This window comes from Phoenix dactylifera, chromosome 8, assembly GCF_051530095.1.
Source record: "Phoenix dactylifera cultivar Ajwa chromosome 8, Ajwa_hap1_PhDact_Kaust_v1.1, whole genome shotgun sequence".
NCBI classification, from domain to species: Eukaryota; Viridiplantae; Streptophyta; class Magnoliopsida; order Arecales; family Arecaceae; genus Phoenix; species Phoenix dactylifera.
Genome location: NC_143197.1, coordinates 14,972,883 through 15,000,575, shown reverse-complemented (window position 1 = coordinate 15,000,575; position 27,693 = coordinate 14,972,883). Strand labels below are relative to the sequence as shown.

Sequence of the window (27,693 nt, the reverse complement as noted above, 5' to 3'; positions counted from 1 at the left end):
CTCTTAGTCAATCCGACTAGGCGGCGGCTCCGGTAACGAATTCGACATCCCCAAGCATCTCTGCGGTGAAATCGTACCCTACCAAGAAACCCTTCTTCCCCTTCACGCGCCAAATAATAAATAACGCAGAGAGAGGGAGGTGGTAAAACGCGATTAGAAAAATCAACGCTCGCGGAGGAAGAAAAAAATCGGTCTTTTCTCCCGTTTTCCTTCCGATTTCTCCTTGATTTCCCTTCTCTCTCCATTTTAGTTCGATTTCTCTAGCTTGTCCGTTCGTGGAGGATGTACCTGAGATGGGCTTTGAGGAGTTTGAGCCGCTCGAGAGCCGGATTCCACGGCTGCAGTTCTGAGAGATTCTTCTCCACGGCTTGCTGTGGACACATTTTGAGTAGAAATCCTTCCGAGATTCGCTCAAAGGTGCGATTTTTCTCCTTTTTTTAGTGTTTTTGTACTGAATACCAATGTTGGTCCGGTCGGCCGGTGGTAGAATGGCTAGGTACCGGACTATATTGCTATTTTCCCATATTTCTATGGAGTTTTGTTTCTTGTTCTCAAGCTTTTGTTATAGCGGGTCCTCACAGTTTTTGAATAGAAATTTCTTGACAAGTCTCTCATGTTGCATCTTCTTGGTCGTGAGTGCAAGCCACTAGGATGCATTGATGTTTACTTAATCATGTGGATGCTTAACTTCATGTTTGTTAAGTTGACATGTTTACCGACGATGTCTGCTTTGATAAATCCATCTACTGTACCCCAACTATCAACATGCGCGAAGAAGGTAATGGGTCCTCTCCCCTTCCTAAAGCCATGAGAGTTGGTCAGAAAGACGTCCTCTCAGGCTATATTGAGGAGTGAGGAAATGGCTTCCATTTGAGGTCCTTCTTGCATGGTGTTATAGGGTGCAGTTTTCCTGGCTTGGTAGGGTTTGGAATCCATGACCTATGCAACTCTGAGAACTGAAAGCGGCATTCCGATACTAAGGTCTTCAAATCTTCTAAATGAGAATTGTCTGGATAAACCATTTTATACGTCACAGGTTTCTTTTTCCAAAATAAAATAGATTACCTATATTAATTTTTTTCAACAAATCCTGAGGTCTCAAGTTGCTGCTTTCCTCCCTCAAAAATTGCCAAAAGTCGTGCTTATTGTTTGTGTAGCATTGAGGTCACCTGTGGATGTATGTCTATATGCATAGTAGACTTTCAAATGTAGATGCATAGACATATTGCTCAATGCATACTAAAATTTTGGGAATAAGTATTTCTGATAGGAATTTGTATTCTGCGTATATTGGTTATCTCATTGTCTTCTTATACTTTCTGTATGCTGAGCAGGAATGCTTTATATTAGTTTGAATCCTTGATCTTCTGAATTCATGGATGATGAATTTGGTTTCTGATAATTAGACAATCTCTTATTCCATTCTCATATGTTTTTAAATATATTTAAAAAACTTTATGATAATATACTGAATGCAGCTCATTGGTCATATGACTTCAATCCTCATGATATAATATTGATTTAATGTCAGCTTGGAGGACAGTTATAGTGAAGAAACTAGGAGCAAGCCTGATTCTCTATCTTTTATCATAAGCCTCATTTCATTTTTCAAATGAATTTTAACCATCAAGTGTTATTGCATCAATGTTGAGCTATGTTTAGGTGCGATCCATCAATGTTTGATAAATCAACCTTATTCCAACCTTCTGACTTGGGGATGATCTAGGCATGGCCTGTTGAGTTTGAGAAAGTTTTGCAGTCAAGTGGTATATCTAATGCTAATCCATTAAGTTGGTCCTGAATTCTTAGCTATGTCATCTTTGGACAAGAGAGGGGTTTGCCATAAAGCTTGAAGGGCTGGAAGGTAATATGAATAGCAAACTTCCTGGTTATGAGATTTAAGCTCAGCAATCACTGAGTGATCCACCATGCTAGAGTTTGCACTTGGAATGAATTGACACAATTAGGGAAGAAGAAGACAAAAGAAAATGATTTCATATATGGCATTCTGCTGCCTAAATACAACCCAATCAAACCCTTGTAAATCCCCCTTTTGTAGCCAATCATTGTGTCTGCATGATATGGAAAACAAACAAGAAAAACATAGACAATTCATAAAATATAAAGATAAGTTTTCCCAAAAGATGATCCAAGTCCTATCAACTTAGCAAGCAACATTTAAACTAGGTATATGAAAAGTATGGCATAGCTTGTATGGTATGGACAAACCTGAATTGGAAAACAATGGCTGACTTGCAGTAGCATTTATCTTATGTTTCGTCTTTGAAGGCTATTATTGGTTAGAATCCCACCAAAAATCACCTCCAACTCCAACATTTGATTCATCAAATATGTTCTTAGGTCTCCAAATAATCTTCTTAAGCTTGAATCATGACACAATCTATGAGGAAATTGTAAATCAATGGTATAGTGAAATTACCTTACCATTCCGTCAACAAGATTTTTGTTTCTATACTAGAAGTCAAATATTGAGGTATGGCTGGCCAGTATGGTACTTTGTATCAATAATGGATATCGACTAGTACACTATGGTACAATTGTTGTGCCATCGGTAAAACATATCTTGGCCTCCAAAATTGTGTCGTCTTTTTTATGCATTTTTATTTTAATGGTATATTTTTGAGAAAGTGGTAATTATATTGATTTAATGGACTGTTTGGATGGCCAAAAAATTCATGCCATACCTTATTTAGTTAATGATGAGAACAAGTTAGCCATTTGGAGAGAAGAAATTAGCAGATCAGGGAAACTTTGGAGCACACAACCCCTAAAAGAAATATTGGAAATCACCTTTCTAACCAAATTCAGTAGCATTACATTTCAGAAATTATGTGCTCTAAGCCATCAATGATTCCCCCGATCAATGCTCTTCCATTCCTATTGCTCTACTCATCTTAGGCTTTGACCATGTGCAGTTTATCTGACAAACAACACGTTCAGGCATCTAAGAGCCCAAAAATGCCCTAGTTGTCTGTTCATTATTTGCCTAAGTTTTTCTTCTAGGAAGCATGGAGATATGGATGCAACAGAATATAGATACACTGATATGACAAATCTTGAAAAGTAGGAAAAAGATGTGGCTAGGATATGTGAATTAATATGTATGCATTGTATACATAGTTTCATGGGTAAATATGCACGCATATATATATATATATGTACATATATATGTACATATATATATATATGCAAAAAAGATCGATGAAGCATAATATGCTGTCAAAAGTATGTAGTCCATACTTATGCAGCAGCATCAATTTTTACAGGCTCATCATTTGGTCATCATTCAAATCCATAGATCCATTTCTATACTTCATGTTTTAATATTAACATCATGGACTCTAAAACCATTCATTATTAAATCGTTAACACAAAAAAAGAAGCAAAAGCCCGCCCCCTCATTTTTTGGAAGTATTCAGAAGTATCTCAAGTGCATCCAAGAAGCATCCAGAATATTTTTTTTAATTTTGATAAAAGAGAATTTCACACAAGTATTGGACATATGTCCAAGAAGTTTCCAACAAGTATAGGTATCAAATTAGTATTCGATACAAATATGGCATGTAATTGGAAGTAACTGGGCTTCCTAGTTTTTCTTTTATTGCTATTTATTGCATAGCTTATCCTACCTTGTAATTAAAACTACATTGAAGATCTATGTGTCTGCTTTAACAATTGAAATACAATTTGGGTTTCTACCAATGCTCTACTCATCCTGGTTATTCTCACCTCTTCACCATCTCTCCTTGGGCGTTCCCACATCCAAATGGTGGAATACACATTGGAAAAAAGGCCTTCAAAAGGATTCATGATTGACATTAAGTGGGAACTGGTTTGGGTCTGGTCTTCCCTGAACTGACGCAGTTTGCATGATTCAGCCATGCTCGGGACATCTAGGCTTGTAACATTGGCACCTGGCTAGTACAATATGTAGTTTCTACTATTAGACTGGGACAATGAGGATTATGATCCATGATTCTATGTAAAAGGATCAAGGTAACAGCTTCGAAGAAAGTCGAGCTAGGTAACAAGTTCATCAGTCTTATGGTTCCTAATATTTCTATCAATCTTAATTACCAACCTTTTGTCTTCTACTCAAAACAATATCAATTCAAAAGCCCTTTATTGGTGCAATATGTCAAGTTAGAATATGCAAACTTAAAGGAGAAAACCATGCTTTCTTTTTCTTCAATGCTAAAAGCAATTTCATTGACTCCTTAAAACTCAACTAGACACCATTATTATAACCATCAAGCCTGGTCTCGACTATGTGGATTTGGCTTTATGAACTCTCATGTGCTCTCAACTTACCATTCATTGCATACTTTGACATGCTTATTGTGACTGGATTTCAGCCCAATACAATCCTCCACCTTTTCCATCCAGGCCTGAGACTGGCAGTAAAGGTGTTTGATCACAAGGCCAAGAACTTATGATTGAGCACTCAGCAGAAGGAATGGGAAAGAAAGAAAATGTCCCTCAATTCTTATACTCCACATGCAAAGCCTTCAATCCCTCACACCTATGCAATAGCAAAAGTGGTCAAACAGCAATTACATGCATTGAATAAATAATCCCTTAAATAAGCAAAACACCAAACATATAAAGAGCAGTGAGCAAACAACAAGCAGCATACTTAGCTGAAGCTAAACCAAACATGGTGACACAAATCAAAATGCCTCCAGAGGCCAGTCAGAGTGAGTGTTCTTGAAGTAAGATTGCAAGCAACAACCTATCTTTGTACTGGATACACTCAGCAAGCCAGAAGCAACCCAGTTTTGGCCTGTTATAAACAGAAACTGGCTTGTTCTAGAACTAAACTTCCAACAGAGCCAACCTTCATTCATTCTAAAATCTAAGCGGCTGGTTTTACTGAAATATGCTGAAATAAGGAAGTAACTGTTATGGTCCCCTGCTTTGGATGTAGCTTGAAAATATCCATGCATTTTGTTTTGGATGAACCATGGCTTCATTAATGTAGAAGATCTTTCATTTTCTGCTGCATTATGTGGGTTATGGGATTCAGCAGTCATACATTCTTGTATAATCCACATATTCTTGGCTCTCTATGTGTATTTCTTGTCATATGTGATTTAATTCTGCATCTGACTATCAGCTACATTAAGCACTTGATGACATGTAGTCTGATGCACAGATTCTGCAAACGATATTTAACCTGGGTGGCAGTTGGTAATATATACTGATTATGGTTTGATTATCATATGCCCTTTTCTGTGGATTAGTAGGTATTGGGTTGCAGAGAAGCTTTTCTTTGGGGCTCACGTGGTCTACATGACATAAGATATCAGATTCATCAGGACAGGAGTTCTGCAGCTGAGGTAGATTCTCCTTTACTTGGTTACTTCATGACTGATCCTATGTAATGTAAGACTTATATAACATGAAAAATTCAACTGGAAAACATGACAATGTCTTTTTGTTATCAGCTCTGCCAATCCTATTTTATTGATTATCGCTATTTCTTGACATTAATCTATTTCCATCCAAGGCTTCTTATTTTCCAACACCATCTTTCAGCATCCTTCGTCTGTATCATACCCTTTTTCTTAATGGTGCTGTTTCTAGCTCGCATCACTTAGACCCAAAACACAGTCATTATAATTTTTTGCCCTAAAACATTAGTACCGTTTTTCCAGTGAACATGCATCAAACTGCATTTGCCATAATCAAGAGAAAATCTTGTAAGGATGAGAAACAACAATAGAAGAAATGCTGTTAGATATACGTCTCTAGTTAAGAAATTATGTACTTGGAATTTTTCTGCTTCATATTCCAACATCGAAGGTTGTTGTGGAAGAAGGGAGTTAAATAAAATTAACTTTAATATGATAACGAGCACTGAATAATGATTCCTCTCTCATGTTTACAACTTGAATATTCTCAGGAACCACTGGATCCCTTTTCCCTGGTTGCTGATGAATTATCAATTCTTGCAAACAGATTGCGTGCAATGGTGGTTGCTGAGGTGCGTGATCTTCATATATATTTGGTTTGAACTGTTCTACCACCTCTATATTTTATAATATGGCACTTCTCAGAATATTTTTGATATTAGATTTGATAAACATATATTCTTCAGGTTCCCAAGCTGGCATCAGCTGCTGAATACTTTTTCAAGATGGGAGTTGAAGGGAAAAGATTCCGTCCTACGGTAAGAGCTGAAATCAACATAATTCAAAAACGATGCTTATTAACTGCTTTCTACTTGTGGCAGCCCAACCGTGTCACTTTTTAATGTTTTATTTGTGAATATTTTTTGTGTTGTCTAATATATGGTAACTTGTTTTTTATTTTTTTTTGTCATCTATATCATGTATCATATATATATATATATATATATATATATATATATATATATATATATTTGGAATCATTGTTACTTGGACACTCTAGGATTTGGGACTTTTGAAGCGTTCGGACCCTTGGTCATCTGAGCACTTGCTGACGCTGGTTGAACTTGAAGTCAAAAACCATGATATCATCACTGTCACGTACAACTTTTGGCGCTTATACCTCAAAGTTTTCAAGTCTAATAGAACACTTAGTAAAGGTTTTGCTAATAGAACATTTAGTAAAGGTTTTGCTAATTCTGTCAAATTCAAATGCAACTAGCCCCACAGGTTATTCCTGATACAACATGCACATATTTACAGATACATCTATATATTTAGCAATTCTTATGTTTTCCCTGTATCTATATGTTTTCCCTGTATCTGATTTTTTTTCAAAAGTTTCCCACATGTCCAATTCTTATGGACACTTGGACGTGGGACACCTATGTCACATGGCTCGGTAACATTTTTTGTAATATTTATATGAGCATGATGTTTGCTGCATTTATATACAAAAATGACTGTCCAATCCATGTTAATTTTCTCCCCATTTGATTTCTTTTCTTTGGTTGTAAATTGTAATTATGTTTCACTGGCATTGCAGGTCTTGTTGCTGATGGCATCAGCTCTGAATATGCCCATACCTCAATCAGCAGCTGATGGCGTGTTTGGTGGCTTACCAAAAGAGTTGCGTACAAGGCAGCAGTGTATTGCAGAGATAACTGAAATGATTCATGTTAGCCCTCTGAATTTAAAATTTGTCTTTACTCTTCTATCATTAGTTAATTCTGATTGTCATGCCTAAATTCTTCCACCTTCTGTTAACATGCTGCTCTTTACTTATACTAGGTAGCAAGCCTTCTTCATGATGATGTCTTGGATGATGCTGACACGAGGCGTGGTATTGGTTCATTAAATTCTGTAATGGGGAATAAGGTATTTCCTTAAATGTCGATGCATATATATTAAACATTTATTATTTTATAGGAATCAAATGTGAGATTTGAATAATGTTTCCTGAAAACTGGTAAGAGTTATCATTTTCAGACACTAGAACAAAGCATCAAACTCTTTGAAATCCTAACAGTGGGTTTTAATAACACAACCCGTTAACTCAAACCTGCTTTGCTACTCAACACGTGGGCACATGCATGGACAAATTTTGAGAGCTTTCAAAGTGTGAAGCTAACATTGTGACTATCTTTGTAATGCAGCTATCTGTGCTGGCAGGAGACTTTCTACTTTCAAGAGCTTGTGTTGCACTTGCATCATTAAAGAATACAGAGGTATCTAAGCATTTGACACTGTCATATCTAATGGATGACCATGCATCCATTACCTCTCAGACCAATTTTTGATAATACGAGACTATATTACTTATCAACATAAACAACTTAGCAGTGCTTTCCAATATTTTAAATGCTAGAGTATACTGTATGTTTTTGTGCTATTTTGTCTTCTTTTGGTTTTATTTCAGTGATTTTGCCTTCTCAAAGAAAAAAGAAGTGTAACGAGAACATATTGATTGCACATGCATCTATGAAGCATTGACATTGATATGGGATATGGATACAACATGGTATGGATGGATATGCTGATATGGAAAATCTTGAGAAAATAGGATAGTGGTAATGAATAAATATTCATTTTCTACGTATATGTGAATAAGCATCCATAAAGTATGGTGGGTCATTGATGTATCCTAGGATTGGAGGAGGCTACAACCATTGAGATAGAGGGTTGATCTCTCACTCTCTCTCTCTCTCTCTCACACACACACACACACACACACACACACACTCCCCCTCCCTCCCCCCCTCCTCCTCCGCATATGTGATCTTTCCACTCAGCTGAAATCTCAGATAGCTTTATGTCAGATCCCTGAACTTTTCTAGTAAGAAGTGTCGAAGCTTCTCCAGATCTGGTTACAGATATGTTAAACACTGCAATATTTTCCTTGACATTGCAAAGTTTCATCACAGCAGAGGGTGGAAATAGATATGGAGAAAAAGAAGCAATCATAGAAAGAGGATAAAGAAGAAACATTGATAAAAACAGAGGAATAATAAAGATTCAGGGAGAAGGGAAAAGAGAGGAAAACAATCCACAAATTTTTTCAAAACAATATGTCCTGACACTACTGAAAACAGCTGGCATGGTACCCCTTTCAAGAGGCTTGGTTAGCCTGAAGAATTTCTTCATTGAGCCCTTTAAGGACTTCACAATCAATTTAGAATCCTCTTGTATTTGAAAACATAAAATTTCATAAAAGACTCCTAATCAACACATTTAGTTAAAAAATCTAGATCTTAACTATGTTGCTCCCATGTTAAGTTTATTGTTAAAGAATTAATTTAAATAAACTTCTTGTCTTGGAGGACTTGTTTCTACATAGCAACCAACAGTGATAGAAATAATAGAATTCATGTCCTTGTTCACCGTGTTGCCCTGAACCCCCCAATTTGGGGCATGCTGAGCTGAACTGGGGCAGAACCGGCATGGTTCCCTGATTCGGAGCATGCTGAACTCAACTGGGGTAGAACTGGCATGATTTTCCTTATAAAATGGTAAAAGGCTCTAAACTGGTGTGAATTGCCCGATTTGGACTGGTACAGGGTCGATTCACCCCCACTTATGTTAAATGCGTGACATGCGTGAAAAGGCTCAGGATCCCAAATCAAGATATTCTTCCTCTCCCCCTCTCTATTTCTTTCTTTCTTTTTTCTTTTTTAGGCCAAAAATCGACAATAAAATTTAAATATTAGGGGACGTCATGCCAAACTTTTTGATTTTGGCATAATATCATTATAAGTTGTAGATTTATGGATGATTTACCCAATGACACTAAAATCTTTAATTTTCATTAAATCTATAATTTTTAAATTTAAATATATATATTTTAAAAAATAAATAATAGTCAATAAATAACTGTAAAATCAGAAACTTGTTTAGGGGTATGCAATCTACTCTCGGCCTAAATTTGGTGTCAATTTGTTCAAGTTTGGGTGCGATCTTGAGCACAGTGGTCTAAACTCAAATTTGAATAAAATTGAGAAATAAGTAATCTTCCATGCATGGCTATACTCTGAGAAAAATATTTGTAGCATCCTTGGTAGGGTGGTATATGGATCTAAATTCAAATTTAATTTACTAATTTTTTATATTTAAAAATTATTTTTTTAATAAATATTAAAAATATATAATTAATACAAAAAGTAAAAAATTAGGACTATGTATAGATGATTCAGAAGTAGTTTCTGAAGTAGAAAATATATTTTTCTGAATTTTTGATATTTAAAAGTATCTTTAATTGAAAATTTGTTAAAATATATAATCAATACATAAAAATAAAAATTAGTGCTATGTATGGATAGTTAAGAAGTATTTTCTGAAGTAGAGCATATTTTTTCATCACAGCAAAATTTTACTATTTTTAAATAAATAAACTAACATGTGCTCGATAAATCTGCAAGAATAGATCCACCGAGGAGAGAAAGATCTAGAGAATGACATTAGTTAAGATCATGGGTAGAGATGCTCTCGGATCGACACCATTGGAGGTGCAATTGGTGCAACATAGAGTTCAAAAAAGAAGGAATAACTTGATTAAAACAACATATGGCCGGTGGTTATCTCGATGTATCCATGTACCAAAAATGTCCACAGAAGATCCGGTAACTGATGTAGAAGTGCTTCGCTGATTTCAGAACGACGAAAGAGAGGGCTGCCTAGAAAAGGGCGGAGATGGATCGTCGAGCAGCAAAGCCACTTTTCTATCACTTTAGAGAGTCAGAGCATGCCTCCGTTCTAGATGACGAGGTGCACAGATTCAGACTGCCATCCAAAGTAGCCTAGATAACTAGTGCCAGCAGGACGAGGTGGTTAGGTATAGGGCTCGGTTTGGGCCCTCACAGTATGAATCGAGCTCTGAATTTAGGATGGATAGGGCAGATTTAGAGTTCAGGAGGACTTTCTTAATTAGGAAGGTAGACAGCAGAGACGACGACCGTATTGCATATATGCCAAGGGTCTTTAACCACAGAAACAAATCCTCTAAAGAGATTCCGCCAATGGTCACACTATCTGTGACCTAGATCCACATGCCTTCCTCAGCAAGGATTCGAAGCAGCAGAGGATTGACACTATGCTAAAGGACATGTGGTGATCTATTGCATCTTAGTTCCACTTCAGCCACATCTAAGTGAATGCGGTAGGCAATACGTACTACTAGTAAGCCATTTTCTCTGTACAAGCTGCTGGTTTGGGTGTGGATCCTCTAGGATCGAAGGACATCTATGGTGATCTCCTTGATAACAAAGAGGATCTAGAAAAGTGGATTGTCTTGTACTAGAGAAAGCAGCTCATATATGGACTGATAGTGATATGTGATGGTTGCAACGATTCTAGCAGGCGGAGCATCATCTTCTTGACATACGATGATTTGAAGACTTTCTTTTAGAAGTCAATTAATGCTTCCGATCAGGTGCATGCGCCATGTACATCCTTTCATTGGTGGAGGACATGATTGATAAGATAGGAGAGAAGAACATCGTGTAGGTCATCACTGATAACAAGCCATAACACAAGGCTACTGGAAAGATCTTGATGGAGCAGTAGCCACATATTTCTGAACTCCATGTGCTGCATATTGTATCGATCTCATGTTGATAGAGCTTAGAAAGATTCATAGGATGCATCAAATAGTAGAGATAGCCCAATCCATCATCAGGTTTATTTATAACAATACATGGATACAAGGGGGGAGAGATCTTGAGACTATCTGTCACATGGCTTGCTACTAATTACATTACACTTGATAGCCTTCTTAAGACGAAAACATGCTAGCGTTAGATGTTTGTTAGTGCCAAGTGGCAGGAGAGCAGATATGAAAGGGCCAACATTGAGGGGAGCCATGTAGAGAGCTTGGTGATGAGGTATATATTCTGGCTACGGACTAACAAGATAGTAAAGACTATTAAGCCATTATATAGAGTATTTTGAGTTGTGGACAGTGAGAGGTTCCTATAGATGGGTTTCCTGTATCATATGATGGAGAGTGCGAATGTTCGTATTAGGAGGCAAATTTGAAGCATGTCCAACAATACATCGATATCATTGAGCAAAGGTGGGATTACTAGATGGATAGGAAGTTGCATCTAGCAGGTAAGTAAAAGCATTGAAAATTTGAAATACTTGTTCATTAACTACTAATGTACTTGTAAATAATTTAACATATTATAACATGTCTCGACAGCTATATTAAGTAAGAAATCTATGAATTCAGGTATATTAGATATCAACTATAACTATTACGTAATGTTTATAATTAAAATTTAATACTATTTTATATGTAATTTTCTTCAATACTTTTGTAGCTGAATGGTGGATTCGTTTTGGTTTGTCAGCGAAAAATTTTAGGCGGCTAGCCATCCAGATTCTCTTCCAGTCTTCTTAAGTGATTGTGAGCACAATTGATCGACAGTAAGTAGAGAAGCCATCTGACATAGAAGCGTCTCAATGACCTTGTACATATCTACTACAATCTGAAGTTGAGGTTGAGCACATTTAGGAGGAAGTGGAGCTAAATACATGGATCCGCTCCATAATGATTTTGTTTAGGATGAGGAGGATCCTATGATTAGATGGCTTGTAGGCTAGCGACAGGAGTCGAAGCTTGACGAGCCAGGATTGCCTTTATGATTGGCTAATTTCATAGCCATGAGACTAGGATGCATGTGGAGCAATAGGTAGAACGTAACATTTCATTCTTGCGTCCAGTCGATCAACTAGAGAGGTTAGTGGGGAGACAATCGTCATAGGGCTCCATGTCTGAGATGTTCTTCTAGAGATATAATCAAAAGATGCTTCGATGTGGCCATCATGCTACCCAATCCACTCAATAGTGGCGCACCGTCCATCCTCCGAGCATAGCCAGGTAGAGAGGGACATGAAGGAAAAGTAGACAGTTGCTCAATGCAGCTTGAAAGAAAAAGAAAGGCAGCTGTAGCTCGATAGAGAGAGTGGAGGAGTCAGTTCACTCAGACTCAGAGATCAGGGAGAGTAGCGATGACAGTTCTGATGGTCATGGATTTGGTAGCTAGGGAGGAAGCTGAGGATATGAGACCACCGTTTATGAGATACAGCTCTAGGATGGTCTTCAATTCACTGGTGAGTTCTAGTTTATACATGCTATACAGGATAGGCATCATGCTGCATGAGTTGATAGAGTCCGCGAGGATATGATGTATCTAGGAGATGAACTCCTTGAGGTTGTTCAGGAGGATACGACGCAGCTGTAGATGGCCTCGCATGTGGAGTAAGATCATGGATGTATCAGGTTTCGAATTGTATGCGGTAGGATCTATACAAATATGGATATGATGCGTCAGAGTTGTCTTCCAACGACTACTATCCAATGCATCCTAGGGCACCTTAGGATTGGATTTTGCTGCCAGCATGTTCAGATGGACACTTCCACAACCATATTATCAGGTAGATAACACTTTCTAGAGCTAGAGCTTTAATGAGAGATCGGAGATTAGTTATAACCTAGGGCGCGTATCTTATGGGATGAGCATATGGGACTACAATGCCATGTGCTTGGAGGGGTAGTCTGATGTGCCCTCTAATTATGTTAATAATTTTGACATCTATGTGATACATCGATCCTACACCAGATTTTAGATGTCGGTATGTATGTTGTACTTTAAATACATCTAAATGATTGTATATTTTATATTTCACTAATTTTCTTTAATTGTATTCTATGATATAATTATGATCTATTTAGGGTCAAGAAGCATTAAGGTATACCAGGTGTTAAAAACATCAAATTAGGATTTTAACCCTAACAAAAACATCCAAAGATATCAAAAAACATTAAATTAAAGTTAAAATTATTAAAAAAATTGATTACATTTCATTAAATATTAAAAAGTTGAAAAAAAATAAAAAAAATCAAAAAAAGGCATGTCGATTTGATGATCGGCATGCCAGGGCATACTATGTGTCAGTATGGTACCAAACCGATACTATACCAAACCGGTAGCTGACCGGTATCAGTTCAGAGTTGATTCGGACCGCCACTTCTCTGGGTATTGGTACCGGTTTAGCCTACATGGATCCATGTGGTAAATATTAGATTGATGTGTTGCCTTACAGTATTTAGCTAGTGGAAGAAAAATAATTCTTCTAGATAGAATAAAAGAGTAGACTGAAACATTAGGGTTCTTGTTTTATGATCATATACTGCATAACCAATCTAGTAGGTCAGAGACTAAGAACTGGCCATTTAGGATGAATGTCATGTTTCTCTCTTGCTTTTTTGTTAGCGAAATGTACATCACCATATAATAGGATGTCGATGCCTGTTTGAGATCCATCATAAGAGCTTCAAAGTTCAACAGATAACCTTGATCCTTGAAGCTGATCCCATATAGATAGAATTCCTCCTTTTGGTTCAGGTTAGGCCGTTAGGGTCATCGATATTACAACTAAAGAGCATCTAGAAATTAAAGCAAGCATTTCCATCTGCTGCTTATATGTGGCTGTACGGACATGCAATTGTTAGTTCAAATGACAAACAGCGTATCTCATTGTGCATAATTCTCAAGATAAGTTCTGGTCTTGCAGATGGCTTCTGGTATTTTGTGATTTACTTGACTCTCTGCATGCAGGTTGTATCTTTACTGGCAACTGTTGTAGAACATCTAGTTACTGGTGAAACTATGCAAATGACAACCACATCTGAGCAACGTTCTAGGTACATGGTTTTTACTCATACAAATTAATAGTTTGATTTATTCTGCTGCAACAGGATTTCTTGCTTGACAGAAATGAAAATTCTCACACAAACAGAAGTGGTATACTTAAATTCTTGCTCCTACCTCTGAGTTCGTGATGCTGATGCTTATTGGTCTCAATGCTATGCATTTGTTTCCTATGAATGCAACACCTGTTATTTTGTTGCTAAAATGAAATCATTGCATGTTGACATACAGCATGGAGTATTACTTGCAGAAGACATACTATAAGACAGCTTCATTGATTTCAAACAGCTGCAAGGCTATTGCTCTCCTTGCAGGGCAAACTGCAGAAGTTTCAGTGCTTGCTTATGACTATGGTCGGAATCTGGTTAGTTATTATTCTCTAATCTTAATTTTACTGGCATTTTTTTACTCTATCAAGCATACAGCGGTTAGCTATTACAATGACTAAACCTTTCACATCTTACCAGGGTTTAGCATATCAGTTAATTGATGATGTTCTTGATTTCACCGGGACATCAGCTTCACTCGGGAAGGGTTCCTTATCTGACATTCGCCATGTAATATCCTTTTGAGTTTTGAGTTTATTTTCAGTTAATGGTCGTGTTAGGTTCTGGTATTCTGATTGTTATTTTGCTGTTTGCTAGAATGGAAAAGATGTCTCAGTTAAATTGCTTGTTATGGTATAAAGTAATCCAGATATGTTTTTTATGTTTTGTGTTGTTTGTTGTTGCATGTATCTGACTTAATATGCAACTGGATTCAGCATATCGTAACACTAAATCTCTTGATTTGGATTTTCATCTTTGGCTAGCAGTTTCCTGATTACATTATCCTCTAGTTATTGTGGTGTTTTCTATTTTTATAAGGATGAGAGTTAGAGAGGCATTCAATCAGCAAACAACATTATCACCTCAGAATCTCTTACAGAATTGTAGCAATATTTGTGCATTAATTTCTCTCTGTGTTGCACATCATCATTTACAAAATTTAGCATTTTCTTACTATGGAGTCGAAGCATTTTATTGTACAAGAAGATCTGTTAGCATCTATCTAGAGCTATGGCATGTGATGATTATCTCTCAGGTTGATTGCATTTTTGAGTTGTCTAGTAATTATATGTCCAGAAATTGCCTGATGACTGTCTTCATTTAGATTCGCTCATTATTGTCCTAAAATCTTAGTTGGCATGTAATTTGGGATTTGTTGCTCGTAGGATTTGTAGGTATAGAAGAAGTTTTAATTGTAAGGTCATAGGGATTTGCTGAATAGATGTGTAGGTTTTGTCATTGACGCTGGCAACCGAAATATTTACAGAAAACTGAGACCAAAGAATTTGAGTTTTAGTAAATCTATTTTGTATACCAGATTAGCAACTCCATTTCTTCTATCCAAAATAAATTTGTCTGGTTAAAGTTTGACTTTTCTTAGCTCAATCATCTCAAGTTTCTGGAGTAGGCATGATTACAAGCATATAGGTGTGCTTTCATGATTACAAGCATATAGGCATGATTATAAGTGATTATTGATCATGTAATCATATGGTGGGATTTCTTAGGTTAGATGAACACAAACAATAGAAATCCACCTTTCAAAGATGTTTTCTCTTAGGGAACCTTTTGATGCATCAGAGGCCGAGAGTTATTGAGATTGCTATAAGATGTAGATTTTATCATTACTTTTTCTATGTCTTCTATTTTTTTAACTTCCAGTGTTAGTTGGGTCTTAGGACATCTATGGCTGAGATTGATACAACTTGAGATATGGATAATTAGAAGGGCAGCAGCAAGGCATCACTAAAAAAGAAAACCACATCAGACCTATTTCTAAGTCGTGGGGACCATTTGTTGGCTAACCACATAAAGGAAGAGAAGATATTAAATGTTGACTTCTACCCACCTCCCTTGGTGCCTACACTAAAAGGGTTATTCCTTCCTCTTTTTATTTTTCTCTATGTGGTTCTGGCTGCTAAGTTTGCCCTTAGGATTCTAAGGAAAGTTTGGTTGTGGAATTATCTTATTCGTCAATCTCCTGATAACAAAGAAAATGGCTTTCCTTTCTTTCTCAGCATCCCTGGTTCTTTCCTTTCCCTTCCCCCTCTCTCTCCTGCCCTGTTTCAACCTTTTCTCTTCCCCATTATTTCAATTCATTTCTGTCACTTTGATCTCTGTTTATTTGCACTAATTTAATGGGGATATCCATTAGATCTGCTGTTTTGCTTTAATTGTCACATAGTTTTCAAGCAAGATATCAAGCTCCCTTTCTGCTTTCCTCATTTATTTTGTTAGCTAGTAGTTTCTGTAATATTATTGGTCATTAATTTTGTGATCCATGCATGATTTTTATCAGTTGATGTGTTCTGAAATTTTAGGATAACAATAATGTCCTTTCCTTTTTTTCTACAACTCTGCGACAAAACTTAAGAGAACTCATATCTCTGTTATCTGGAGAAAACTCATATCTATGTTATCTGGCACCTTAAAGGGGGCATTGTTGCTTGCTAAACTTACTGGACAAAAGCCTAGTGTGTCCATACTCCATAGTCATGCAGGTCATACTTGGCCTATCATTAATTTGGGTGTGCTGAATAGTGTACTAGCTTTGTGAGCAGGCTGACAAGGTGTAAGTTATATAGATTTCAACTCTTTCTCAAGTTATGATTTAGGCTTGTCATATATTACTTGAGTTGTACATCAAACTCGGAATGCCATAGATGTTGGAAGTAAGGTATGTCCTAAAAGCCATTTGGTGATCTGAACTAGCAATTGGAGACATTTCATGGTGCTTCTACTATACATATAAAAAGGTAATGGTTAGTGTCACACTTTGGCCTTTGAGCTGGAAAAGAGTTCACAAGCGTCTCTGATTGGTGAATGGTCAAGTAGTTGGTTGTCTATTCCTTTCATGCTCCGAACCCCTGGGTTGACCACGTGACACGGTCGCGTGAACCCTAGAGTGATGCTTTGGACATGCAAGGCCTACCTTATGATTAATACACATATCATTCCAACTTAGACCGTGGAAGAAATAAATAATCTAATTTATTTATTCAAAAGAATAATCCACAATCATAATAATCAAATTATTCCAAGAACACTACCCTAAACTCCTCACTGATTGATCCCAAGCCCCATCTCCTTGGCTGCATTTGTAAAAGAATTAGAAGAGGTAATGAGCTTCACAGCTCAGTAAGTTACCAAAACCTATAATAAGATCAAGTACATTATGCAAGAAATATAAATTTTGCATGATTTCCCATAAGTAACAAGATGCTGAAGAATATATGAAACATATTATATCTAACAACGTAGATTTCAAATTATAATGCATTTGACCAAAAATAGATTCTCCAAAACAACGAGGGATGGACCATCCATTCTCACTCCCCTAGTTCTCGTAACTATGGCCATGATCGGCCCATAGCAAGCCCTGAAAGAGACTAGATCCTAACTACAACATGCCGTCCTCCAGTTATGCGCCATTGATCCAATACTATGCAAATCAATTTCTTGTAGCATGCATATGATACTTAATTTCAGCAAAATATAATAGCAATAGATTAGTTTTCAAATAATGCAAATCAGATCATGATTAAACACTAGGGGTAGAGGTAACTTACTATTTCCGCTTTAACCTCTCGAAATCTGCCAATCCAAAAAATCGTCCAAAAATCTAAAATAATTACGTATCTTATTAGATTTTTATAAAGAATCAAATCATAACTTGAAAGATCCTAAGGTAGGGTCCAACCCATGTCTAGGCTACCGAAACTAGTCTAACATCCAGGGGTCTCGACCATCCCTTAGATGGAAACATGAATTTCACCATGAGGTGGGGTTCGTAGTTACCTAAATGCAATATATTTGGTCTCGATCATGCCTCCTCGCTATATGGATCCGGGTTTCCACCTGATTAAATTAAGGTTCATGCGTTAGAAAATTAAACTAATTAAAAGGATTCTGACTTGATTTGGGTACACCGACAAGATAGAAAGAAGAGAGAGAGACTCAGTCTGAGTTCAATCAGGGGCATGGATTTGGTTTGTCGATGATCTAGATCAATCGATGTATATGGTCCACGAGTCAAGTAGAGAGAGATAACGAGAGTTTTTCCTTTTTTAATTAATTACAAAAAGGGAAAAATGCGAAGAAACTAGAAGAAATAAGAACGAAGAGGAGGGAGGGAGGGAAGAGGAGAGGCTTTTTTTGGCGGGGGGGGGGGGGGGGGTGACGGCGGCCAGTCCATGGCAGTAGGACTGATGGTGAAGGTGGTGCTCAATGGGTGGCCGTCGGCGACGGTAGCAGCCGACGGAGATGGAATGACCGAGAAGAAGATCTCGGTTTGGCGCAAAATAAGAGGTTGGGATTGGGTTTGGGTCCACTCGGAGGAGATGAGAAGAGGGAGAGGAAGGCTAGGGTGGCACGGCTGGTGGTGAGGCGGCCGCAACCTCCATGTGCAGTGGCGCTCCAACCCTGCATAGAGAACAGAGGAAGGGATCAGGAGAGGGGCCATACTCCTAGCTTTCCTAGGTGACGACTTCTTCAGCCAAACAAAGGTGGCAAGATGGTGTAGGCTCACCAATGCGCAGTGACGATGACGATCTCGGCAAACAACAATGGTTTCCGGTGGAAAACAAGGGTGATAGATCTCGGAACATGGGAAGTAGGGCAACCGAAAATCTATAGAGTATAGGAGATTTAGGGGCGTTGGAGCTCGATTGTGGTGGCATGTCAGCCGCCGAAGGTGAGGAACCAAAGGTGGATCATTCGAAGGGGTGGGTTTTTTTTTTAAAAAAGTTTTGGATTGCTCGACCAAACGATGGATAAGACCGTCCTTTTGTCAGTTGTGTGCGATCCTAATGGCCGTCGACCGTTAGTACGAGACCTGTAGGGGCCTTACTAGCCACGACTCTGTATCATCATCTCCAACAATGAGTAATCGGGCGGGGGATTGTGATCCCCTGTTCCAACCCCCCTCCCCTCCTTTTTTTTGAAGTCCCCAACTGAAGTCGGTTGGGCCTGCCGACTTTACTCTAGAACGGGCCCAATAGGCCGATTCGCACATTCTTCCCTCAAAAAAATTTCATCCTCGAAATTTGAGAACTGTAGACCTTTTAATTTTAATGATGCTCAACCCAAAAACTCATTATACCGTAGGTAGCTAGGAGATAACTTGTCATGGGGTGAGTATTTTTCTAATCCAAACACCCATGCGGCATACCACATACCAAAACCAGCCCTCTTGAGTCCTTTACTCAGACACACACATATAAATGCGCATCAGTCATGCACCTCTATAACTCTGCTCAACACTCTATCGAACTGAACACATGCGACACCCTCGAGTGCTTGCAAGCAACCCGACCCCTCGGGTCAACTGCAACTCTCATGCGCATTTCTGTGCCAAAGCATAGACTGTTCCCAAGAGTGTTCCGCCTATGCCAATGCTAGAGTTTTGCCCCTAAAGTAACAAACAATCCAAGATCTCGTATCCCTCGATCAAAATCAGTACAATAATTAGATTTGGATCAATTATCAAAAAACTTTCTATCACATTTAAAATTAAGATATAGACCAGCAAGATTAGCACTAAATAAGTGACTAAGATCTGAGATTGAAATCAACATTATGATGTGAATGCATGTTCATTTGAGATTGGATTTGGGGTCAATTGAATGCTCAATCCTTAGAGCAGGATAAATTATGAAAATTAATTGTATTCATAATAGATCTTGAAATGAAATGGATATTAACATTATGGTGGAGCTTTGATTTCTACAAAAGATAATGAGCAATCTTGATTAGAGTTAAATTAATAGGTGACTGTGAAGGTGATCATCATATTTAGTGATAGGCTTTAGACAACAACGGTCTAGCAAAATTATGAAAATGATGGCATTGAATCATAAGAGCAAGTTCGAGAAGGTAAAGTATTGATACCATGATTCCGATGTTGGAGTTGAGATCATAATGAGTGTTCTAATAAGGTAACCAATATGTAATAAAACTTAGAATAAAATCATAAGGAGGGAACAAGTAATGCATGATTTATTCAAATACTTAACAATTGGACCATGTTTAGTCAATAGTCAACTAACATTAGTCATGAAAGGCTCAAAATTTTCCTTAGGTTAGCCAACAATAGAGGAAATAACATAGCCACATGATGATTAACCTACGAATCAATATCCTTTCCTTTATTAACAGAAGCATTCTTTATTGACAAATCAAGTCTTCCATCATAACACATCTCAAATCACAATCAATGTTTTGATCAATTTTAAATGACTCATTCCATCATATTTGCGCTGTGCAACTTTAATCAACATTCTTCGAAATTCCTTAACGATCCCAGTCTTTTTTTTAATATAATCCAAGCAAATCCTTACTTTCCAAGTACACTGGATCAATATAACCCTCGAGGTAATTGCCATATTTGTATCATCGTATCATCAAGTTATTATATTCTAGATTCGTTTTAAGCTAAGGCAACTCTAGATTCCCTTGACATTTCAATTAGATTATTTGAAATCCTTTTCTCTTTTTCAAGAATATTAACTCTATGCTCCGACGAATTAAAGGATCCCAAATTAACTTGCTCATAAGCACATTCAATGTTGTAGAATCTTATCTTCTAGGTTAAACTCATTTATGCCTCTCATATATTTTTTTCCTTATAATTATCATGAAATGCCCCTAGCATTTCATCAATGACGATATAAGATTCATGATCAACATCGTAAACCATTTTTTTGACTTCACAAAAATCTAGCAATCTGGTTCAAAGACTTATTAGAAACTCCACCAAGATATAGGCTCTATAATTTCACAAGGAGATCAATTCCACCAATAAGAAAAATATTTCTATTTGCAATATTGCAAACATACATGATTTTGTAAATCTGCTAGAGTATCAAAAATAGAGAGATCAATCTACCTTAACTTAGAGGATCCACACAAAACATCATAAAAATAAATTATTCATGATAATTATTAACTATTTCATCCTTTTAGCAATAGTCCTACTTTTTTTTTTCAATTGCCTTCTTTCCATTCTCAAGACAACTAAACTCTTCCAATCCCTTCAATTTTGAGTCGCATCCATAATTTGGATTCAATGAAGATCGCCATTAGATGTATGATCCAAAGTTTGTTGATTGTCAAGAAATGGACATTAGACCAACCAATCAATAGTGTGATTGCGAGAGAAATTTATGTGGGCCTTCATCATTAGATCTTGGAGATTTAGTGGTGGATCAAGCTTATGGGTGACATCAGGAAGATATCGAAGTTGAGATCCATATAAAGGAAGCGAATGATAGCAAATAGAAATATGTAGTTCAATTTTTTATTTTTTTGGAACTTTTAGTAGGTATTTTAATATTGCTTTTAGAGTTCTCTTTTAATTTGGTGTGCAAGAGTCTTATATTTGGTATATGTTAAATTGGACAAGTCATGAAATTATTAGGATTTCGTTTTTTGAATGTTGTAGGTGTCTTTTTGTATAGGTTTATATATTATTTCGAATTTTATTTTTTTAGAAAATATTTTGGGATTAGCTACATGCCTGTCAAGAGTCTTAGTTTTCTTAGAAAGCAAGTCATGTAAAGTCTATGAAAGGGTCTATTTGTGTTGAATGAAAGAGTATGCTACGTGATCTGGTTTTGAATAAATGAAAAGATTTCTTTAGGTCAGGTTTGGCCTTTCTTATCTTTCTCCCTTTCTATTCCTATTCTCTTCTCTATTTCTTTTTTCTTCTTCTTCTCTTATTACTTCACTTCATTTCTTCCTAGTTTTTACTATTGTTTCTTATTCCTGCTGCTATTTTCTTCTTCATAGGATTGTTGGCACTGCAAATTGATTTACTGTAGGATATTAAATCAGATATGTTCCGGAACTAGCTTTAAATTGTTTTAACTCCTTTCTTTCCAACATCTTCTAGTAAGTCAGCACTCACCTGGTATATTGATTTATAGTGAGAGAAAATTAAAGCTAGTAGTAACTGATGCATTTGCTAGACTTCTCAGTAAAGCCAATAGAGAGTGCATTTTTTTAAGGTCTCAAGCTGAGAGGTATGAGTTTTGGTTTTAGTTCTTTATTTTTTGTTTATGATACAATCTTATTTCGCAAGGCTTAAGTTCCTTATAACTTTTAAATTCATCATCATTTGTTGGGAAATTTAGTCTAGGCTTACAATCAACTTTAACAAAACTCAAACTAAGGCAGGCAGAACTACCCCGAACTGCCTGCTTCAGAGCATACTGAGTCGTATTGGTGGCGGACCGAGACGACATCAACAATAAAATTGAGAAACCATTGAGTGGTGAAAGAGAGAGAGCAAAAGAGAGAGAGAGGGTGGAAGGGAGGGAGAGGGTGGTGGTGAGTGACAGTTGTCGGAATATGGGCTGAGGGAGGGGGGAGAGGGCTTTTGAAGCCTACTCTCTTCCATGCATTGGAGCAGGGGCGGAGCCCCCATTTCCTTTCGAAATAGGGGCTTCAGCCGCTTTTTCTATTTTTTATTTTTTTTAAGTGAAGTCTGTAGCCACCACCAAAGCCCCTGTTTCGAAAAGAAATAGGGGCTCCACCCTTGTTCTGCCCCTATTCCAATGCACGGAGGAGAGGATTTCGAAAGCCCTCTCCGCCCTCCCTCGGCTCTGTCTTGACGGTTGTTGCTCACCGCCCTCTCCTTCTCTCTCCTTCCCTTCCTCTCTCTCCTTCCCTCTCTTTCCTTCTCTGCCTTCCATCCCTCTGCCTCTCTCTCTTCGTTGCGGTCATGCTCTCTCTCTCCCTTCCTCTTCTCTCTCATCTCTGTCTTTTCCTTTCTCTTCTTCCTCCTCTCCCCCTCCCTTGCTGGTTTCTTGTCGCTTCACGGCGGAACAACACAACACAGGGGCATATCGTAGCATACCACCGGCCTACCAGCATGGGTGTCAGTTTTGTTACTGCGGACCTTGAGTCAAACTATTTATCTTGGATCTATAGCAAGAAGAAGTGAATTGGTTGATAGGACTCTTGTTGATCCTCCTATCAACTATCTGGGATACTCCATCATTCTAAACTGAGAAAGAGTGACGAGTTTTCCTAATTGACAAAATTAATAGATGGGCCATCAAAAAAAAAAGAAGAAAAATGGCTGCTTTGTGGGCCATGTAAAAGATAAATGAACTTCATAAAGCTTTTCTTTGGAGAGGTAATGTCAACATTTCTAGTGGTAAAATTGCCCTACTGAATTGGAGAGTGGTTTGCTAATAGAAAAGACAGGGTGGTTTGGGGGTCTTAGATTTATCCATGTTAAATGATGCTCTTTTGACCAATTCCTGGAGGAATTTCTTTTAGGTTAATGATAAACCTTGGAATCTCTTAATCAAAAATAGATATTATAGAAGAGACTTTTTGGCTTCTCATCTACCTCTCTGAAATCCTAGGCATTGCCTTTTTGGTGAAGTGTGATTCATACTCCAGACATTTTTTTGATTGGGTCTTTCTTTTCCTTAGGAAATGGTTGCTTAATCAGATTTTGGAAAGATAGTTGGTTGACATACAATTTTTTGAAAAATAATTTCCCTGTGCTCTATCAATAGGCTGTAATCAAAGATGTTTGGGTTGTTGATCTTGGTAATATCTTCGGTCAACTTCAATGAATTTTGGAATTCTTCAATTTCTCGTTAACTGATACTGATAGAGAACTTCCAGGCTTTGTTTGACTTGTTACAACATGTATAGCTAAGGAGATTGCTTTGACAAAATTCTTTGGAGATGGGACAAGAGTAGCAGTTTTGCTTCAACAATTGTCATAAGATCTTCAGCTTCAGTGGTACTTTTTTTTTGCTACAAACATTTGGAACAATCCAATCTAAGGTCTGCCGAATCGGTACCGGGACCCATGCCGAATATGTACTGGGATCCATACCGATTGGTGAGCGAGTCAGTACAGTATCGGTTCAGTACCATACCGACATGGTCCGAACCGGCATGCCCATTTTTTTTTAAGTTTTTCAAGCTTGATTAATTTGGTAATCAAATTTCTTCAACTTTTTCAATGATTTTAAGTATAATATATATTTTTTGATGTTTCTATGATCTTCGTATAACCTAAATAACATATCTCGTTGGTTTAAAATGATGCAAAATATAAAATTATTAGTGAGATGTTATATGCTGCATGAATCTACATGAAATATCCTAAAATCATCCATAGATCTACATGTCATAAAATCAAGCCAAAATCACAAATTTTGGCGTGGTCTTTTCTTATTTTACAAATTTTAAGGTATTTTTTGGGGTTCAAAAAAAAAAGGAGAGGAAATGAGATAGGGGAGAGGAAGCATATCTTATTTAGGGTTGGATCTTCTTTCAATCGTGTTGAATCATCATATTTTTCGCCGTGGGGAATGGGGAAGTATTCAGATAGGTTGGGAAGGCCCGAGGAGTTTCTCGGGCCTTCCCAATTAGTCTTTAAAACAAAAGAAAGAGAGGGAGAGGGGACAGTTTGGAACCGGTTTGACTTGGTGCGAATCGGAGGATTTGCACCGATTCCGCATGGAACCGGTTGGTATGGACTGAGTCCGGGTGGTTCGGGACCGGTTCGGGCCAGTTTCTATCGGTTTGGAGCTGGTTCTGGCGAGTTTAGAGCCAGTTCCGAAAATAGAGGTGAACCGACCCGGTCCCCCACTGGGTCGGCTCGGTACGAGCCGAACCAGGCTGTTCGGCTTGGTTCGGCGAACCTTGGTCCAATCTTAGAGAAGTTAAAATTTTTCACATTTTTACCAATGAAAAGGAAGATTTTGATAGTTAAAAAAACTGAGGGAAAGGAGGTGGCCTGCCCCTGAAGTGTGTATCTTCTGTAATATGGATAGAGATTCATTTGACCATCTCTTCCCCCATTGCAGTCAACTAATGGCCTCATTTTTCAACCTGAATATCATCCTCTCCCTGGTGATATGGATTCTTTTTGGTTAAGTTGGACACAAACACATTAAAATGAGTTGGCAATTTGGTTGAGTTCCTCTAGCTGCAATAGCTTTTTGGTAGATGTGGATTGCAAGGAAAAGAAGAATTTTATGTGGTGCAACTAAAAGTGAGATAACATGATGGAGAGTATTCAATTCCTGTGTAAGAAGTGGACTAGTTGAGTTTCCAACTCAGTTCATCTTAAATTGCAGCCCTTGTTCCTTTCTCTTATTCTGTCAGTTTCTTTTGGTCGGGTCTGCTTTTCTTGCACTCCTCTTTGTTCTTGTTCCACCATTTATTTTCCTCCTAGTTCTTTTCTGTCCCTTTATCACTCTATGTAACTGTCTACACTTTCAACAAATGCAATTAGGTCACATTGGCCTAATTTTTGCTCCAAAAAAATGATATGCTGGTGTGCATTATGATGTTCATGAATGACGAGTACTAGCAACAGAATTTGGAACATGGCTGATTTTGTTTGATCTTTCTCAAACTCTTGGTGATTTTCATATTTTTACTTATTTTTGAAATCTGACACTAAGGTCATATTCAGTTTATTAATATTTCAATATTAATGTCGTTCAATTCTCAAACCATGTGTTGTGTGAGAAACTTCTGATTCCATCATAACATATGCTGCACAATTTTATTCTCTGTAGTAATATCTTTCATCATACAGGGAATTGTAACAGCTCCCATATTATTCGCGATGGAAGAATTTCCTCAATTGCATGAAGTCGTTGATCGGGGATTTGACAGTCCTTCAGATGTTGATATTGTAAGTAATTCTGTCTTATGGAGCTATGCCTGTTTTCTTACACAGATGGTCAATGAAATGAACAATTGCATTTCATAAATCACTTTTTCCATTAATTGTTTGGACATCGTATGCGACACATACTTTTATAAGTATCATCAGACACTTTGTGGTTAATCCTATTTCTGCCATGGACTATTGGAGTATTATCCAATATATGCATGAAGATAGTGATTATATTGTCGTTTCAGGCATTTTAAAAGAAGCTCGATGGCTGGTTACTTTTTGAGATAAATTTATGCTTTATTTGACTTGTCATACATTTGTGTTTTCCATAGAGGAAGTACTGTATAAGATTGTCATGATGAATGCAGGACAATAGTTAAACCGTAATTACAAGTAAGGGTTATAAAATACTATTCCACTTTTCTGTAGGAGTATAAACTACTTTGCAAGAAATTCATGTGCTAAAAAGCTACTTTAATTTCGGGAATGCTCATGTTGTTTGCTTATTGATGTGTGATGTTTCTCCATAAACTTTTTTAATCATTAAAGAATTTTAATTGCAAGCTAAATCTATAAGTTCTAAAAAAAGATAGAAGCGTGCCATGCTTCACTTCTGTGGAATATCTTTATGTTCTTATCTTCATCAATAAGCATTTATGCATCTTTGCCAAGGATATATGGGAAACTGGAAAGAAAAATTTGTCAATTTTTAATGCAATAAATTACAGGCCCTTGACTACCTTGGAAAGAGCCGGGGAATTGAGCGAACAAGAGAACTAGCGGCAGAACATGCCAACCGTGCAGTCGAAGCAATCGATGCTCTACCTGAAAGTGATGATGAGGATGTTTTGATTTCGAGACGTGCCCTTGTGGATCTTACTCATAGGGTCATTACAAGAACAAAGTGAAACGTATCTTTAATCCTGGTGGGAGAAGCCTACACTTTTATGGTGTATGCCTTGATCCCATAGTTCAGATGTCTGCTTGGATGCGTAGATCAAGAAGAAACATTGTTTTATGAGTTGTTACCTTTGAGAAATTATGAGTTACCCTTCTCAAGAAAGTATTTTCTTTTAGGGAAAAAAGATATGCAGTGTTGAGGATGTGATCAACTGTTATCAATTTTTCCTTCAATTATTTCTCAAGCACTGAGGCTCCAAAGTATAGTAGGGGAAGTCCTCCATTGTATTCAAAATGGACTGAAACACGTTTTCTTATCATATGAAATTGCCTTTAGTTGCCTTTTGTGATGCTTCTAAAGTCCAGTTGTCCTTTGTTTTGTTTAAGTTATAAAAAGTGATGTGAGGAATTATCTTTCGTGGAAATTCTACCTTCTGTCTGAACTAACTCCCTCTCCCATCGCTCAATTCTCTAGTTTGAAGCCGTATTTCATTTTTTTATCTTCTGAACATTGGATTTATGTTCAACCGTGCTTGTTTCGCATAAATAGATTGTAATATGATTACTGAGTACAATTACATCTTATTCTGATGCTTATGAATAATTGGCTGTCTTTATGGCGAGTATGAGTTTACTGCTGTATCCATCTCAATTCTAGATTATCACAGCACTCATTTGAATTTATAACCATCTAATTAGTTTTTAATGTACGGTAATGGGACTTAAAATGCCATTCCTCAGTTTCTAGACATGCTGGTCTGCAGCCATATATGGCCTAGTGCAGTCCTGTGGATCTGAACAGAAGCCAGATTTTATCTGGTGGCTCCACACCAGGTCATCAAGCTTTTGGTGAAGTTTTCAAACGGGTCTGTATGGTCAACCCACTAGAGAAGGGTTCTAGAAGAGAGAGCTCTTGCCACGCAGCTATAAGACACCTTGAT

At 37.4% G+C, this 27,693-nt stretch overlaps 1 protein-coding gene across 2 annotated transcripts; it reads left to right on the top strand.

Annotated features, from left to right (window-relative positions):
- Positions 1-27,112, top strand: LOC103705621 (solanesyl-diphosphate synthase 1, mitochondrial-like). 2 transcript variants are annotated; one of them, XM_008789421.6, is made up of 12 exons: positions 1-417; positions 5,268-5,360; positions 5,927-6,007; positions 6,122-6,193; positions 6,979-7,110; positions 7,224-7,310; positions 7,589-7,660; positions 14,051-14,136; positions 14,375-14,507; positions 14,611-14,700; positions 25,769-25,867; positions 26,581-27,112. In XM_008789421.6, the coding sequence occupies exons 1-12, from the start codon at positions 283-285 to the stop codon at positions 26,758-26,760; spliced, it is 1,260 nt and encodes a 419-aa protein (XP_008787643.1). In that variant the 5' UTR covers positions 1-282; the 3' UTR covers positions 26,761-27,112. The 2 variants fall into 2 exon arrangements, with proteins under 2 accessions (XP_008787643.1, XP_008787644.1); XM_008789422.6 differs by having other exon boundaries at positions 19-417; positions 5,265-5,360.
- Positions 27,113-27,693: the final 581 nt, after the last annotated feature.

What these genes read in the sequence shown, in the direction of transcription:
- LOC103705621 (XM_008789421.6), top strand. Translation starts at nt 283, where the DNA reads ATGTACCTGAGATGGGCTTTGAGGAGTTTGAGCCGCTCGAGAGCCGGA. An exon ending in ATTCTGTAATGGGGAATAAG is followed by an intron (nt 7,311 to 7,588) that starts GTATTTCCTTAA and finishes TTTGTAATGCAG; the next exon opens with CTATCTGTGCTGGCAGGAGA. An exon ending in ATGACTATGGTCGGAATCTG is followed by an intron (nt 14,508 to 14,610) that starts GTTAGTTATTAT and finishes ACATCTTACCAG; the next exon opens with GGTTTAGCATATCAGTTAAT.